Here is an 18001-nt window from a genome sequence, read left to right as displayed (position 1 = left end):
AAGGTTGTGTTGTCTTATGAAGCAGTGATGTGCCTGTTATATGAATAGCGACAACTTCCCTCAGAGGCCGAAGAAGAACAAGGAGAGGCTCATGGTGGATGTTTGAAATCATTTCAAAGAATAGGCCTACCGTTGTTGTATGCAAAACCTTGGCCACCACTGGGGAAAATTTATATTTTATCGTTTTTTTTTAAGTGAAAAGAAATAAATACAAACCCTGTAGCAAACAAACTTTAGAATGTGCCATACTGTTACTGCTACAATTAAAACCTTCGTTTTTGGGCCTTTTACTAACAATTGTTGCAGACCTTATGTGAAACCTAAAAAAAAAACACGTAGATATTAATGTTAGCAGAGGTTTAGAGAATCATAAGGGAAAACGCAATTTACAACAAGTAAAATATGTCCTTGTTTTTGCTTCAGATCATGCACATTTAAATGCATTTTGAATATGTGATTTGAACTTAACCACATGAAATCATGTGAGGTCCTGAAGTCAGAGTCTGCAGAGAAAGCTATTAATACTATTCTGCTACTTAGACAAGCAAGCATTTAGAAGGACTTGTTCATCTGGAGTTTCTTTTTTCTCTGCATGGTGATGTAAGATTTACCTATTGTCTTATTCATGTGGTATAGCTTTAGCTAAGGCTATCTCACCAGCTAGTTCCTATGAATTTTCCATTCTGTTTTTTTCCTCCAAAAATTAAACATTTTATGTTATTTTAACTTCTTTGCTAAGGTAAGGTTTCAAAATGACATTCTAGTCTTGGCTCACTTTTTCTCACATACTGTTTATAGTTAGTAGTTTTGGCTTGCAGGGCAGGCTATATGGAGTGAACACAGCCTGAGAGATCAGACTCAGGGCAAAATATACTGCTATTGGTTGCCATGGGACTCCGCCTCTTGGCTCTGACGACCCACTGTTTAGCTGTCAGTCACGTCGATATGCCAAGCAGAAACAAATCAAGCTCCCTGAGTTGAGATTTATGATAACAGGGAGGAAAACTCTTACATCAGCAGTCTCTGTTGTTCCTCACAGGCAGAAAGATGTCACAAAGTGTCTGCGTACATGCTAGTAACGTAGTGTAAAGAGAAGCTAGCTAGCTTGCTAGCTGAATTTAGCAACTCAGTCTGACAGGCGACGACCATAGCCTGTAGCTAGCTAACTGGTTACTTCCCCCTGAATAAGGTAAGAGCTATGCATTTTCTTTTCATCCTAACTATAACACACGGTGTGTTTTAACAGGTGGTACATTTTGTCTAGTAGGGTAAGGAAAGATACAATTTCTTATTAATATACACTGTTTTGAGAGTTTAGCTGAAAAAGCAGGCGACAACTCGGGTGAAGTTTCACTTACTGTTTAGCTTAATCAAGCTAGCTGTTAGCTTCCTTGACCCTGGCTAAATGAAATGCATGAGACGGAGCAACTTTCTTACTCACCAAACGTCACAAAACGTTTCAGATTTTTGTAGATTAGACTTTTAAGTTTACCTATTTTACCTAAATTTGCCTATTATATTTGATGGGTTAGTCCAATGAACTCAAACAGGTTTATGTTGATTTACTTTTGCAGTTTTCATTTCATTCACTTTTGTATTGATAGTGAATGAATTGTATTTGTTTTTTTAAATCATTTTCCTTAGTCATGGAGACCCAGTGCCCCAGTGCCCTGATGGTTTTCTGTCCTGTCTGTCCGATAAAAGCATTCATTGGTGTCTGCGATGAAAACCAGTCTCAAATCTGAGAAGTGTTAAATTATAATACTGGACGGTGTGATCAGATGGCAGTCATTACAACCAAAACTGCCAAAAGAGTCCATATTACCAAGCTTGTGTAACAAGGTGAAACTGTATTGGTGTGCCAAGTGTCTGTCAGCGCTCAAGAGAAGCTGACAGTTGTCATATTTCAGGTAAACACTGAGTTGGTAAGTGACAGCTGGGTTCGCTCGCTGCCATAATTCGTTAAAGACAAGGATGTTATCTGCATTTAATTCCCCCGAACTTGTCTCTTATCGGTCAGTGCATGGCGGAAATGGAGGCGATTGTAGTTTTGATGGAAGTGATGCAATGTTTCAAGATGTAATCTGTTTTTGTTTAATATCAATGGTTTGAAGATCAAAACATTACATTCGAACTGAGAAACATGAAAATAATATCCTCCCCCTAGTGGTTTTACATTGTTTACATTCTTGTGCATTGCTTCTGATTTTAGTCAAGTGAAGATGCCAGAAGTGGGAGTAGTGGTTACAGGGTGTGAATGTGAATTGGTCTAATTTGACAGTATTGGTACATCTCCAGGATCTGTCCTTTGTTTCCTCACAGGTGTGTTATTTGATTCGTTGCCAGTTTTGAACCTTAATTTCCTAGAAATTGGCAATAAAGATTCAATTCATAATTTAAAAAATGTTAAGATATCTAGTTTTCTTTAACATAAATAGTATCCTTAAGGGTTCTTTCTTTTTCCTGTTTTGGCTTCAAGGCTTAGAGTTGAAGGTCCAAAACAGCCTTTAATTTTTAGTGCAACATTTTACTAATGCATAGTACCATTTAACCATATTACAAATGTGATAACTCATCTTGCATAGTTTTTTTTTCAAGATCCTAACATGACTGTCACAATTAGTTTTTAGTAGCCTGTTTTTCATTCAAGATGGACAATAAATTTTGTACTTCTTGTGTCCTTGCAGACTAACCAATCATGACACAGAAAGTCAGTCTGTGTTCAGTCTCCCTTGGAGTGGAGGGTATGACTTGTAGCTCCTGTGTCCAGTCCATAGAGCAGCGCGTCGGGTCTCTCCCAGGAGTGATAAATATAAAGGTAAATTCAGTCTTTGCAGAGATATAGCAACAATTTCACCTTTAGTTGCATTTAGCAATTGTTTTCCTATGACGATGCAGTTCTTAAACTTTGCTGACTTAAGAATTTCTTGTATGGCACTTCTGTTTAAAAAAGAGGATCTTTATACTGTTGCAGTCTGTATTTTAAAATATAGTATTAGAACCGTAGACAGGGCAGATACGCATACATTATTATCTAGTTTCCTGCCCAACTTAATAAAGTTTTATTAATCTGACAGTCTTACTCCCTTAGGACTAGCTGGTCTGATTTACAATATATCAATGGAGCCATTAGAGATAGTTAAATTACAATAGGTGTGGCCTGCTGTTTTGTTTATTGTGTGTTTACCCCTCAGGCTTAGGTTGAATGAGAAGATAATGTAATAAGAATGTTCCAGATAGAGCTCTGCCCTTTGCAGGACTGTGACAGCAGGTCAAAATGCAATCTGTACCCACAGGAAATGTCATTTGTGTCTGAAGAGAATCTAGTGCCTGGGTCATTTTATGATAATCTATAAAGACATTCTGGGAGGAGTGAATAGATTTTTCTTGGTATAAAAGTCATTGCCTCATTCCCAACTTCCTCCCATCTCTCCTTTTCAGAAAAAAATCATTATTCCAACAGGCAGGAACAGTCACTTCCTACTAAACCCATGCTGTGGTTTGAAAGTTATGGCTCAGTCAGGTGATCCCTTCAGTGTGTCACATGTTTCCCTCTTGCTGAAGAGGGAGAGCCAAGGGTCACCATGCTGACTTAACATGCTCTAAGCTTAACAAGGCCATGTACTAATTATTTTATATTGTAAAGCTACATTGTTTCAACAAGACAGATTTGCATCGTGACAGTAATTTCAATGCAGTTAAAGGAAGTGTGTACAGTCACATTAGGCAAGAATTGTCTTTGTACAGTATTAAATGAAATCAATAAAATTGATTATTCAAATAAGCATTCTGACATTAACAACATACTTATTCCAGCATTGCATGTTTAATAGTATTATTGTCTTACTGTACTGTTTTATAAGAAAATTCTACATAGGCTTTTTTATATGCTTTGTTTTCACATAGTGACTTAGTTGAACCCATAACCTGGCTTTTATTTTGTAGGTGTCTTTAGAGCAGAAGAATGCCACCATCATATTTGACCAAAACCAACAGAGTCCAGAGTCTCTGTCAGAGGCCATTGAGGACATGGGCTTTGAATCAAGTCTATCAGAGTCCGTCACAGCCACACCAGTCTCAACAGATACACAGCTGATATCCACCTCAGGCCTGACACCTGCAGCCCAAGAGGAGGCTTTGGAGAAGCTATCCCAGATTCAGGGAGTGCTGGATGTCAGAGAGAGCCAGATGGGTCTCAGTGTCACCTTTGTTCCTTCCCTGACTTCAGTGCTGCAGCTGAGCCAGTTGGTGGCCAGCGTAACGCCTCTGGAGATCCCCACACCCAGCAGCCCTGTGCAAAAAGGCCCAACCTTGTCCCCATCCCACAGCAGGGGAGGAGGGGTGGCACTCCTGAAGTTGTGCATTGAAGGAATGACATGCCACTCCTGCACTACCACTATTGAAGGGAAGATTGGAAAACTGAAAGGGATTGAAAAGATCAAAGGTAATGTACTTGACCTGTTCATAAGCTTGTAGACATCTATTACTTCAAAGTCTGAGCCAGTAGTGATGCTGTAACACAGTTGCTGCACTATGTAGGAAAGTACGTCTTTCAGGTCACAGGTGTCATGTCATTGTGTATCTCAGTCTCTGTAGTTTCACCACTGACAGATTGCTCAGTAGGATTTGACCATGACTCATGAAATCCTTTCATTGGTATTGTAGGATTGGATTGTAGGATGTCATAGGATTAAGTTCGCTGAGTACAGAATTGTCATTGTGTAAACTGGCTTTATATACTGTCAGCTGTATATTCTAGTTTCATTGTTCCAAATTGAGCTTAGTATTAAATATTAACCTCATGACACAGTTTTACAATGATGGAATGTGCATCATGTGCACGGATCTTAAATTATATATGTGTATCTCATTGCTTGTGAAAATCTGCATGTGCAGTCACTTCCTACTCTTGTGAAATAATTTAATTTCTTTTCCTTTATGCTGTGATGGTATTTTATCTTTGTCATGTCTTAATTATCCACAGTTGTTTTAGAGTCTCAGGAAGCTACAATCGTGTACCTGCCTCACCTCATCACTGTCCAAACGATCATCGACCAGATTGCTGTTGCCGGTTTCAAGGCTTTTGCCAAGTCCAAGCCCCGCCCTCTACAGCTGTCCCCCAGTGAAATCGGACGTTTTGTTGATTCTCAAAAACCAACAGTTTCTTCACCATCAGAGACTTCAGAGGAGACGGAAATCTTCATAGACACAACACTTGTAACGCTCAGGGTGAAAGGCATGCACTGCCGTTCCTGTGTCGTTAATATTCAGGACAATATCTCTATGCTGCCTGGTGTCTCCACTGTGGAGGTCTCTCTGGAGAAGGAGAAGGCCTCCATCTGCTATGATCCTCTAAAGGTCACAGTGCCTGAGCTGCAGCAGGCAATTGAGGCGCTGCCTCCAGGAAACTTCAAAACTCAACCCTGGGACTCCTCTGGCCCTCTCAGTCCGGTATCCATCTCGCCCACACCTGCCTTGTCAGCACCTTGGTCTGCAGGAGCAACCCAGGCCAAATATGTTGCCTCACAGCCTTGTTTTACCCAGCCTCTTGCATCTGTAGTTAATATTTGCATTGAGGGCATGACATGCAACTCCTGTGTCCAGTCCATTGAAGGCATGATCTCCCAAAGGAAGGGGGTGGTTTCAGCCAAGGTCTCCCTGGCTGATCACCAGGGGGTCTTTGAGTACGATCCCCTCCTGAGCTCACCAGAGGAGCTCAGGGAGGCCATAGAGGACATGGGCTTTGACGCCTTCCTACCTGGTAAGAGGACAGATGGTGAGGTTGTTGAATCAGCCAGTTTTGTTACATATTGAAATGGCTATTTTTATTTGTGTGTTTTAACTAGAGAATCACCTGTAGATAGTCCAAAGCTTAACATTGTTGCCTCTGGATACCTCCAAACAGTTTAAGTATCTCCTCCTACAAGTGGCTTCTGTTAATGTGACTCTGCCAATGGGAGTACTTGAACTGCATGGTTGAGATATCATGGCTAACTAATAATATTTTCTTAATAACTATCTTTTCTCCACAGAGACCAATTCCCTGCTGCCTGCACTAGATCCAAGTCTCTCAAAGTCTTCGAGTCTAGCACCTGTGAAAGATAAGGAGTTTGACAGTGACCTCCACAAAGAAATCTCCCATGGACGCAACAGAGACAAGCACTCTACTAAATGCTATATCCAGATTGGAGGGATGACCTGTGCTTCCTGTGTGGCAAACATTGAACGAAACCTTAAGAATGAAACTGGTCTGTAAAGACAAAATATATTTACTTATTTCACTAATAATTAACCATCTCATTGCTTTCACTAGGAGCTAAAGAAAAAATCTTTAATGTTCTGCAGGTATCTACTCTGTTCTGGTGGCGCTAATGGCCAGTAAAGCAGAGGTGCGCTATAACCCTGAAGTCATCGACCCTGTGAAGATAGCTGAGTGTGTTAAAGAGCTGGGCTTCACCGCCTCTGTGATGGAGAACTATGAAGGTTCAGACGGAAACCTAGAACTAGTGGTGAGTGAGTGTAAACTTGTATTAACATTATGAGTTGTATTAAAAAGACAAGATACATTCAATGCAGTAATATATTTCCACAACATGAAATCCGTAAATAAACATTTTCACCAGTATCTGAGAAGAATGTTGAATACATGCGACCTCCTTTTGAGTAGATGTAATGAATCATACCAGTTCCTCACTTCATACCCTCTTTAATATATTTTTGTCCCTTTATCTACTTGTGCTCGTCTTCACCTTCATTCAGGTCAGGGGAATGACGTGTGCCTCTTGTGTTCACAAAATCGAATCCAGCCTTATGAGAGAAAAGGGGATTATATATGCCTCTGTTGCCTTGGCAACCAACAAAGCACACGTTAAGTACGACTCAGAAATTATAGGGCCACGAGACATCATCAAGCTGATCGAGGTATTGCTCCTGCCTCTGACTGTTATTTATGCATTTGTTCCGTTACTTTTATCAATGTTCCTTGTTGCTTGTCGACACCAGCTTATATTCAAACACACCAGTGAATTTGTGATTTGATCAGTGCTTTGACTATTATTTGTAGAATCTCGGGTTTGAAGCATCTTTGGTAAAGAGGGACCGCACTGCCAGTCACCTGGACCACAGCAAAGAGATACGACAGTAAGTAACTTTTTTTGCATGTTGTTTATGTTGTTTGTCTTTTTTAATCCATTTCATCAACTCTAACTTTTTTCATGCGACAGGTGTGTTTGTTTAACTGGAGCTTGAATTCCTATTATTTTTTTAAATGATGACTCAATAATTCATCTTACTTTTCTGCTGCTTTCAGCTGCTAAAAATGCTTGTACAGAGAAATCACCCCCACTTGACATTACTCAGTGGATCCTGTTATTACTTACAATATCCAGTTTCTCCATATAGCTTGGTATCACAAAAGATCTGGTGTGTTCAACCCAGTATCTAAAAAGTGTATTGGCTGCCAACCAAAAAGTCACAAAACTGTCAAAAAAAGTTGTCCGCACTCACAAGTAAGTACAAATCACTTTTAATGTGACAGTTTGACCGTATTCTATATAGCTTGGACCATTAGTGCCGAGGAAGATAAATTAAGCCTTGTGTATGTAGAATGGCTATGCAGAATATCATGTCATGGGTTGAACAACATCACCTGTTATACATCTATATACAGTATATAGGCATACTGGTACAAATGTGTTTATGTATGAACACAGGTTTCTTCAGCATTGTATGTATGCAACATTTGTGGGCTGATGCTTAATGTGGTAATTAGTTTGTCCTGCAATTAAAACTAGATCACAAAATAAAATCCATTTTTAACGCAAATGTTTTCACTTTCTAAGGTGGAGGAAATCTTTCCTGGTGAGCTTGATTTTCTGTGTGCCTGTGATGGGCATGATGCTTTACATGATTATCATGGACCACCAGATGAATGTTTCACATCAACACAATGCTACAGTGGAGGACCGCAACCATTACCACTCCAACATGTTCCTCGAGAGACAGCTACTCCCAGGCCTCTCCATCATGAACCTCCTCTCCTTCCTCTTTTGCGTGCCTGTACAGGTAAATCAGTGGGATCAACTGCAGACCCATGAAAAATCATATGGAAATTTCTAGATTTTTTTTTTTTTTTAGATTGTGACACGGGCACTTATTCAAGAGAAGGGAGGGAGTCTGAATGAAATGTTTGTGGTTCTGTGAATTTAAGCTTTTCTGTTTTTCCTCTCCTCAGTTCATTGGAGGTCGCTATTTCTACATTCAAGCCTACAAAGCAGTCAAACACCGATCTGCCAACATGGATGTGCTAATTGTTCTGGCTACCTCCATAGCCTTCACCTACTCACTGGTCGTCCTAATAGTGGCCATGGCGGAGAAGGCTAAAGTCAACCCCATCACCTTCTTCGACACACCACCTATGCTCTTTGTCTTCATCTCTCTGGGACGCTGGCTGGAACAGATAGCCAAGGTTTAGATCATTATTATTGATATCTGACATTTAAAATACCTTTTTAAAATGTTGAAATAACAGTTAGTTGGAAATTGTTTTCTGTACCTGTTTCTTCCACCCAGAGCAAGACGTCAGAGGCTTTGTCCAAACTTATGTCTCTACAAGCTACAGACGCCACAGTGGTCACTCTCAGCAGTGACAAGTCTATTCTCAGGTACTTGTTCTCTACATTCACTTTGTTTACTACAACCTTTCATATCTTTAATTGGTTTTAGATAACCGCATATATAAATGTTTGCATGGCATAACAAAGGCTGCATAAACAAGCTGTAAGTGATTTTCCACAGTAAGAGTAACACAAATATTATTGTCAGTTCCAACCGGCATTCAGATTTAATCTCCAATTTTAATCTTACCTGCCTTGAGAAAAACACACTAGCCACCCCTAAAATATCATGTTATCATAATTAGATTTTTCATTTTGTCCAGTGTTAATATCTAATGTGGAAAATTGCACTTTACTTAAAAAATGGGAAATAAAACTGGAAATGTAATTTTGATCTGACACTTTCAGAAATTTGCATTAGGAAAATTGTGCATCGTTATTTTCTGTTTTGAAAAATAGAATGACATTAGTAGTGACCAACATCTACATTGTTTGACATCCATGTGTTGTTCAGTGAGGAGCAGGTGGATGTGGAACTGGTGCAAAGGGGTGATGTGGTGAAAGTCGTCCCCGGAGGGAAGTTTCCAGTAGATGGGAGGGTCATTGAGGGACATTCCATGGCCGACGAATCTCTCATCACAGGTTGGTCACATTAAATGAGAAATCAAGTGTCTATAAAGTGTTAATTAATAGCTTTTTTACGAGTATGGTTGAAATAATATGCTAAAATGTAACTTTTCAGGTAAAGTGAGCCAATGCAAGGGATCCAATTTGTGTTAACCTGCATGCTCCAGCTTGTCCCTGGAAAGTGTCTTTTAGCTCTTCTACCATTTGAAACAATGTGAGCAATTTGCAATGAACTCAATAAAAGTAACCTGACAGATTTGCAGTATTAGTCCAAACAGGATCTGGAGTGGGTCTGAAAAATGTAAACACCAACAACCCACATAGTTCAATAAATACTAAAAATAAACTCTTTGTAATATAATTACAAACACTGTTGCATCCTCATAAGATTTTTCATTGGTGAGACCTACTGTTGCAATACTGACACAGACCAAAACAATAATTTATCACATCGTTAATTTTCATTATTCAATCAAGAAATAATTTAGGACTATGAAAAGATCAATTGCCAGCACTATCAAACATATTTGGTTATTATTTGAGCCGTGGCCTCTGCCGAAGCACCAGCATTTTCTCCAGATGACCAGCGCCTGTTGTCTGCTGCCTTGTACTTTTATGTTTTCTGACCAGCTGTTGCTTTGTGACTCCAGGTGAAGCCATGCCTGTGACCAAGAAGCCGGGGAGCTCTGTGATTGCTGGCTCCATTAACCAGAATGGCTCTCTGCTTGTCAGTGCTACACATGTTGGCATGGACACAACGCTGTCTCAGATTGTCAAACTAGTGGAGGAGGCTCAAACCTCAAAGGTGACTTAGGTGATTTGAGTTCTGCACTGTGTTTACCTGTTTTGAAGGTAACATTGAGCAGGTGTGTAATTTCTGACATTTTATATTTTTTAGGCTCCCATCCAGCAGTATGCAGATAAGATCAGTGGCTACTTTGTACCCTTCATTGTTGGCATATCTGTTGTTACGCTGCTCGCCTGGATCATCATTGGGTTTTTGGATTTCTCACTAGTGGAGAAGTACTTTCCTGTGAGTCTTCTTTTCAGACTGAATGTGTGACTGTACCAATCTTTTCAGTATAGTTACTGTATCTGATAATGTTCCTTATAACTATTTAACTCTCCAGTAAATGTAAAAGCCATTGTAATTAATTTGAAACAAAAGTTAACCAGTCACATTTCCTCCCTGCAGGGTTATGACAAGAGCATTTCCAGATCCGAGGTAGTGATTCGCTTTGCCTTCCAGGCCTCCATAACAGTGTTATGCATCGCCTGTCCCTGTTCCCTTGGCTTGGCAACCCCGACAGCTGTCATGGTGGGCACAGGGGTTGGAGCCCAAAACGGTATTCTGATAAAGGGAGGAGAGCCACTCGAAATGGCGCATAAGGTGTGTTAATGATGATACTCTGACACCCCGATACTGTATGTAGTCAGCCATTGATGTAACAGACCAACTGTCAGATTATGAAATGGTTCTGTTTTACTAGGTTACAAAACCACATTAGTCCAGATATTACACTGATAAGATATCCTAAAACATTTAAGGTTCAGTCTGACAGTATTTCTTCTTGACTTTTATCATATTACTTATATGATATATACAGGTCCAGTCAGTGGTGTTTGATAAGACTGGGACCATCACATATGGTGCTCCAAAGGTTATCCAAGTCAAGATAGTTGTGGAGGGGAACAAGATGCCTCGCTCTCGACTCCTGGCCATCGTGGGTACAGCTGAGAACAACAGCGAACACCCTCTGGGAGCAGCTATCACCAAATACTGCAAACAGGTTGGTGTCCACCTCACATTTAACACCCACACTCCACTTTCTGGAAATCTCAGATGACTGGTCCTCTACATGATCTAGATTTGTAAAATGGTGTATTAAACAATCCATTTCTATCTGTGTGCAGGAGCTCAGCACAGAGTCTCTTGGCACGTGCACAGACTTTCAGGCGGTGCCAGGCTGTGGCATCCGATGTCAGGTCAGCAACACAGAGACCCTGCTGAAACAGGCGGACAGCGACAGTGAGGACAACAACCAGCGTAACAGTGTCCTTGTCCAGATCAGCGACACCCGGATAACCACCAGCTCCCATCCACTCATCATGGACCCACAACCATTGAGTAAGTTGGGAAATGCAATCCAAACACATTGTTGTAGTCATGTATTCACACAAGTGCTGAAATATTGTGATGTCTTTCAATTGTGCATTTAAGTAATAATGGAATTAGTAAACTTGTGCTTCTTCCACTTTTATGTTTCTTTGCTGTTGTCTAACCCATGTGTTCTCTGTGTTTAGGCCTCATCCAGACAGCCACCTACGTCGTCCTGATTGGCAACAGAGAGTGGATGAGAAGAAATTGCCTGCAGATCAGGCCTGATATAGATGAGGCTATGATGGAGCATGAGCGCAGAGGACGCACTGCTGTTCTAGTAGCTGTAGACAGTAAGTAGTGCTGTTTAACATGAATCTGACTAATATCTTTTTCTCCATAATTTCCTGACCAGCTGCTTATAGTTATTATCTTCTCTAAAACATATGTAAAGGAAATTGTTGAAGTCTAATTGTTAAACATTTCTATTTGTGCGTAGACCTGCTGTGTGCAATGATAGCCATAGCTGACACAGTGAAACCAGAGGCTGAACTTGCAGTGCACACTCTGACCAACATGGGTCTGGAAGTTGTGCTGATGACCGGAGACAACAGCAAGACAGCACGGGCCATTGCTGCTCAGGTATGAAGAGTGTGTGTGTGTGTGTGTATAGACCTGGGTGACACTGACAATCAGTTATTTGTATGTTTTAGTTGCTGGACAATGACAATGTGACAGTATTCTGAGGGTGATAATCTGTCATTTTATTTAACCTATACAAACATATGTTAAATTAAGGTGGATGATGTTGATATAAAAGTACAATGTTGCCTTTGATCACAATTTTATAAATCGAAATATATAAATATTCTCATATGTTTTGTAAAGTAAATGTATTAATGCTGAAAAATATCAAAATGTAATTTCTTAAACATTTTGCCCAGTTTTACCATTTAAGTGCATTAAGCTGGAAAGGTTCTGTGTGTTTCTGAGCCTGTTCTCTGCCCATGCTCCAGGTGGGTATCAGGAAAGTGTTTGCTGAGGTGCTTCCCTCCCACAAGGTGGCCAAGGTGGAGCAGCTACAGCAGGCAGGCAAGAGAGTAGCCATGGTGGGTGACGGTATTAATGACTCACCTGCTCTGGCCATGGCTGATGTGGGCATTGCCATAGGAACCGGGACAGATGTGGCCATAGAAGCAGCAGATGTGGTGTTGATCAGGGTAAGAGTTTGAGCTTGGAGGATTTTTTGAAAGGTCTGTCATGAATTAATTTGTCCGCTTTATGCATCAGCTGTTTCATAAATGGCTATCAAATGTGATATTACCGCCCTGCAGCACAGAGGCAGTGTGAATTTGTAGTATCACAATATATGTACAGTATACAACACAGTATCATATGTCATCACTGACACCAAAAGTATAATACAGGTCATTTTGTAATATGCCATATTTTGATCAACATTTTATTAACATTGTTTGGACCTATCAAAACCTGAATAAAACCTTTTATACCTATAAACCTTTAAACCTTATTATCTCAAATGTGTTAACCGTTCTGCAGAGGGGATATAACTTCAATACCTTTTTATATTTATTTCTAAAAACAAATCATCTGATATTACTACCGTTTTCATTTAACCTTTTTTTTCCCTTGTCACCAGAACGACCTCTTGGATGTGGTTGGTAGTATCGACCTTTCTAAGAAGACTGTCAAGAGGATCAGGATCAACTTTGTATTTGCTCTTATCTACAACCTGGTTGGCATTCCTATTGCTGCCGGTAGGTGACTGCCAAAGATTACAAGATTTATTTAAATTATATCATCACACTGACGATAATCATTCAAATAATTTTGACCACAGCAGTAATATGAACTTTGTCTGTGCACAGGCGTTTTCCTTCCCATAGGTCTGGTGTTACAGCCATGGATGGGCTCTGCCGCAATGGCACTGTCATCTGTCTCTGTGGTTTTGTCCTCTCTTCTACTCAAATGGTAATGAGATGTTTAATGCTTTGTTGAGGCCTGTTATCTGTGTACTTTGTTTTTCACCCTTTGAGTTTAATCATCTAAACCGTTTTCCCAATCACTTTCTATATTTGTCTCTATATTTCTCTGTGTCTTTGTCTAGTTACACTAAGCCCAGTGCAGAGAAGTTGGAGGCTCGACTGGGTAACAGCAGGCGTCAGGGCAGCCTCTCTGATGTCAGCATCCACATTGGCATGGGTGAGATGCGTCGTCCCTCCCCCAAACTCAGCCTGCTGGACCGCATTGTCAACTACAGCCGTGCCTCGATCAACTCCCTGCGCTCCGACAAGCACTCGCTCAACAGCTTGGTGCTCAGCGAGCCCGACAAACACTCCCTGCTGGTGGGGGAGGCGATGTGTGAGGAGGAGTTTTGCTGAATATGTAAGGCTCACATGGGCCAGCCATGACTTTTGTATGCTGAAGTAGACAGTAACTACATTTATTGAAGGCTAGGCCATGGTAAGCTGAAAGGGTTACATTGAATAATGGCCCATCCATCTGCTGTAGGTGCCTCAGGGCAGCACTAAGGACTTGAAGAGAGCTTATATTCCCCTTGTTTTCTTTTAGCTCAACCACCGGATCGCATGCTCTTCAGAGCTTGCTGAGGTGATTTCCTCTCCTTCCGTAGCAGACTATCTTTTGTTGAGGTAACTGCCCTCGGGCACGCTCTTTGAACAACCCTTTGACACTTTGATCCTCTGAAACACTGCAGGGGCATGATGCATCTTCAGAGCCTTTAAGCAGATGTCCACATCCAGGGAACAGAGTGATGATCAGCTGTGCCACTGTGGTCATTTGCCAGTACAATCTTTAACATCTATCCAAAGACATTTTAACAGTGGTGCCCCTTGTACGAGTGGACACTACAGAGTTATATTTTAACTAATTTTCCTTGAATGGAAAATTATGATAACACTGTTGTATTATTATATTCCAGAGTATTTATATTACCCTTATTTATCTTTTTTTCCTTGATATCCTATGTGAACAATGAAATTGTTGAATCCAAATGCCAATTTTCATTTTCAGTCTCCCAAAATGTGTAATTACTAAACCAGGTAAGACAAGCACTCAATCTAAGAAGTCTTGTTACCTGATGGAAACTCATTGTTGTGCAAAACACCAGTTCAGTGAAATGTAAATGTAAGTTTGACCCAAGTGCCGATTGAAATGCCACCTTGGCAAAATCCAACACATTCCAAAGATAGCACTGTAGAGGTTACCTTGGACATAATGTGCACAAAGTGTGAACAAAGATAAGGTCAATGAGTCAAAGCAGAGAAGAGGAAGGCCGACTGTGAATAGTGACGTCAACTACAGAAGACTCTAGTCATAAACTTCTGTAGTTGTGTCAGCCATCTGAAGTTAATTATATAAGATGTCTGTCAGTGAATGTGAACATTATTCATTGTTAAAACTGTTAAAAACAGAAGTTGTTACATGAATGACATTGTTTGTGTTTGAAGTACTTTATTTGCTTGCTGCAAAAAGAAGGTTTGTGTTCTTTTTAACGTCACAGTTGGCAAGATGGTGTTACTGTTTCTAAGAGTTTCGTTCAACGATGTAACTTTGTTCATTTTTCTTTTTCATCTGATGATTATAATTCACGCTGATGCGCTCGATCAAAGAAACACCTTTTTGAACCCAGGGGAGCAGGAAACACAGCAGGGTCCGCAGACTAGACACAAGCTGTGTCTCAGCAGTTCCACCAAACAAGTTACTGACAAACAAAAAATAATTTCATAAAATCAAATTGTACAAGTTGTTAAATTGAAATCACACCAATTACATCTTGCACTTGTAAACAGTGACTGTTCAGTTGACTATGCTTTAGTTTTTCTCCTGTGAAGTGATTACAAATATTTTTTGCATTAATATCTCCTCTGTATAATCAGGAGATAATAATCACTTTCCAGCTATTCCTTGAATTTTTGTGTCCAAACGTCTGTAGTGTTTCTTTCTGGTGGAGAAAAGAACCATCAGATTGTCCTGCCACTTTACAGCGATGCAGTATGTTCTGTAGCTGTTACACCTTCTGAATGTTATATGCCAATCTGACCTTTCTGTGTATTGCTTTGTAAAGACGTCCATAGGACTTCAGATCTGTGTGCAGTTAAATTAATTGAGTCCACGCTTGCCATCATGCATACTTCTTCTGAACATCATGTGCCTTGGAATAAAACGCTTTTGTAACGTCACTCTGCCGTGCTCAGTTTAAACCAGAAGATGGTGCTGTAGAGCCACGTGTTCATAAATAAACACCGGATACAAGATTTCATCAACTTTATTTCATCCAGTTAGTCTAAACATTACATCACCCCAGTGTACTGCAAAACAATCAAATACCCTTCATTGTCATCTACTTAAAAATATTCATTTCAATTAATGCAAACTGTAAATGACTTTTTTCTCTTGAGTCGATTTGTATCGCTTTGGCTGTAGTTACATTTCATTTGATTTGGTAGTTTGAACTTTGTGAACATGTAAATTTAATATTTTTTAATACATTTAAGAGAGAATTAGTTTTCATTAGACACAGTCAGGGGTTAATGCTCAGAAATAATGTCTACCACTTAAGTATTTATCATCTTTTCTTAATCCATCTGATCAATGATTTACTGAAAAGCATTGTGGTCAGGAAACTGAACAAGTTTTAAAAATGTGCAGCATTTGAAATCTCTTACAACATTGTGCTTTTCTTGACTAACGCACCATAAAACAGCTGTAATTGGAAAATGCTACATTCAGTTACCTTGAACACTAGAATAACAAACTTCACTTCAAACCAGCTAGGGAACAGCTCCGACTCCAACATCTCTCTCTGGAAACACTGACCACCTAAAATGAAGTTACTTTTACAGCAATATATATATATATATATATATCAGTAGATTTACAGTATATTAAACATTAAACACCTTACAGAAATCACACACCATGATGAGCAGAAGACGCAATGAAAGCAAATCAATTCATTTCACAAGCATTTGATGTCTTCAAATTTAAAATGTAAACATTTGCATTAATTGAACCAAATGATTTCAACATACACTGGGTCCTAAAAATACATTTAAAATCATTTAAAGATTCAAAATGAGGATAGGTTGGTCAAAGATTTAAATAATTCTTGCGAGTTATGTGGCTTCAGTCCATCGTTTTCACTCTCATCCCTGATTTCAAAATATCTAATGATAAATCTGGTGTGTTGTTGTACAGTCTCTCTGATATGAAATTGTCCTACAATTTAACTTTGTGCACTAAAATACAGTAGCTGTTAATAAGGCGCATGAAGGCCATCATGGCTTCATACGCCAGCTGGGAAAAGGATTGCAGCCTTTTGGATGAATGCAATCTGGTACTCAGGCTGATATAACAGAGTTTACACAACTCTGTCCAAACATACCAGACTGACATTATCATCTGAATACTGACTACAACAAAAGTTACAACAGACTGCACCTACTTTATCTGCTCACCCGGCCACAGCTCTGTGATAGTGGGTGCTCATGTAACTGCATGTCACAATCACGGTGTACATATTTCTCACTTTAAAAACAAAGTATAGTGAAACACAAAGCAGGAGGTTGTTGCTGATGCGAGGTTTTAGCTGGGAGTTCCCACATCTCTCAACCTCACCAGGATGAGACCAAAGCAATTCTGCATGATGTTCCACTGGATTGAAATGTTACAGTCAACAGAGCAGTTCAAACAAATATTATGGATCTGTCTGTATACCATTCTTTCTTGAAAAATACTACAGTGAGAATATTGCCCCCCCCCCGCAATACTGATATCCATATCTAATGTAGACACCAAATGCACATATAAATGTACTATAACACCTTAAAAACAATATGATAAAACTGCCACATCAATCTAAAATGTGTCACTTTGTGCGGTAATAGTCAAACCTCTTAGGATGCTGCATTAAGGTACAGAAGACAGATACCATACAAGTCTGTGTAAGGCATGAATGAGTTGTTGAATTTTAGTGTGATCAAATACTGCGATCAGAAAATCCTGATTAACTACAGAGCCAGTGTGTTTTGCAGAAATGATCATTAATAACATTTGTTGCCACCGTTCGGCTCTCCTGAACGTAGCCTCGGTGTGACTAAATATACAGAAAAGTTAGTTTTCAGAGAAGCCATGTTTAAATCCCACGATACTCTTATGAGGAGTGGTTTGTTCATGCATGTTTGACAAGCAGAATAAATAGTACGATAAACACTGATTATTAAGACATCAAATAGCACCGTGTTGGCCCATCGATGGTTACCACCATCATAGTGTCACATTTTATAGGGTGGATCCCTGGAGAATTGCTTTCAGATTCATGATTAGATGTCATGAATGTCAAGGCTTGTTGAATGTCACTCATTTGGCAAAATGATCTGAATTAAAATGAATTAAAGTGAATGTCATTCTTTCAAACAATGTTAAGAGACCGAGGTCGTAATCGTTGATAAGAGGTCTAAAAAAAATGTGAGTACAGATTTGGCAAATGCATAAACTGCAGAGGTTTCTCAGAGGACTGATAAGTGTTAAGATCTGATTGCGATCAGTTGTAATGCAGGTACGAATTTAACTGCCTGTCAACCTTCAGTAGGAGACTATGAAAATGATTTGGCAGCAA

General features: G+C 39.7%; 1 protein-coding gene across 1 annotated transcript; it reads left to right on the top strand.

Moving 5' to 3' along the window:
- Window positions 1–934: 934 nt before the first annotated feature.
- atp7a (ATPase copper transporting alpha) lies at window positions 935–15638 on the top strand. Its single transcript, XM_022751717.1, has 23 exons — window positions 935–1189; window positions 2688–2818; window positions 3946–4444; window positions 4985–5761; window positions 6033–6248; window positions 6346–6509; window positions 6760–6921; window positions 7064–7140; window positions 7842–8064; window positions 8234–8467; window positions 8572–8663; window positions 9130–9257; window positions 9893–10047; window positions 10141–10275; window positions 10438–10632; window positions 10850–11032; window positions 11157–11370; window positions 11547–11693; window positions 11840–11982; window positions 12357–12560; window positions 13001–13118; window positions 13230–13332; window positions 13469–15638. The coding sequence occupies exons 2-23, from the start codon at window positions 2699–2701 to the stop codon at window positions 13740–13742; spliced, it is 4563 nt and encodes a 1520-aa protein (XP_022607438.1). The 5' UTR covers window positions 935–1189; window positions 2688–2698; the 3' UTR covers window positions 13743–15638.
- Window positions 15639–18001: the final 2363 nt, after the last annotated feature.

The sequence above is a fragment of the Seriola dumerili genome, unplaced genomic scaffold, assembly GCF_002260705.1.
Source record: "Seriola dumerili isolate Sdu_G_001 unplaced genomic scaffold, Sdu_1.0 BDQW01000161.1, whole genome shotgun sequence".
Lineage (NCBI taxonomy): Eukaryota > Metazoa > Chordata > Actinopteri > Carangiformes > Carangidae > Seriola > Seriola dumerili.
Note: the sequence above shows the minus strand (reverse complement) of the source record. Positions and strands in the feature narration are given on the sequence as shown.

Excerpts from the sequence above, each read along its gene's own strand:
- atp7a (XM_022751717.1), top strand. The coding sequence starts at position 2,699 with ATGACACAGAAAGTCAGTCTGTGTTCAGTCTCCCTTGGAGTGGAGGGT. Across the intron at positions 10,048-10,140 it reads AGGAGGCTCAAACCTCAAAG|GCTCCCATCCAGCAGTATGC; the intron begins GTGACTTAGGTG and ends TATATTTTTTAG. Across the intron at positions 11,033-11,156 it reads TCACCAAATACTGCAAACAG|GAGCTCAGCACAGAGTCTCT; the intron begins GTTGGTGTCCAC and ends ATCTGTGTGCAG.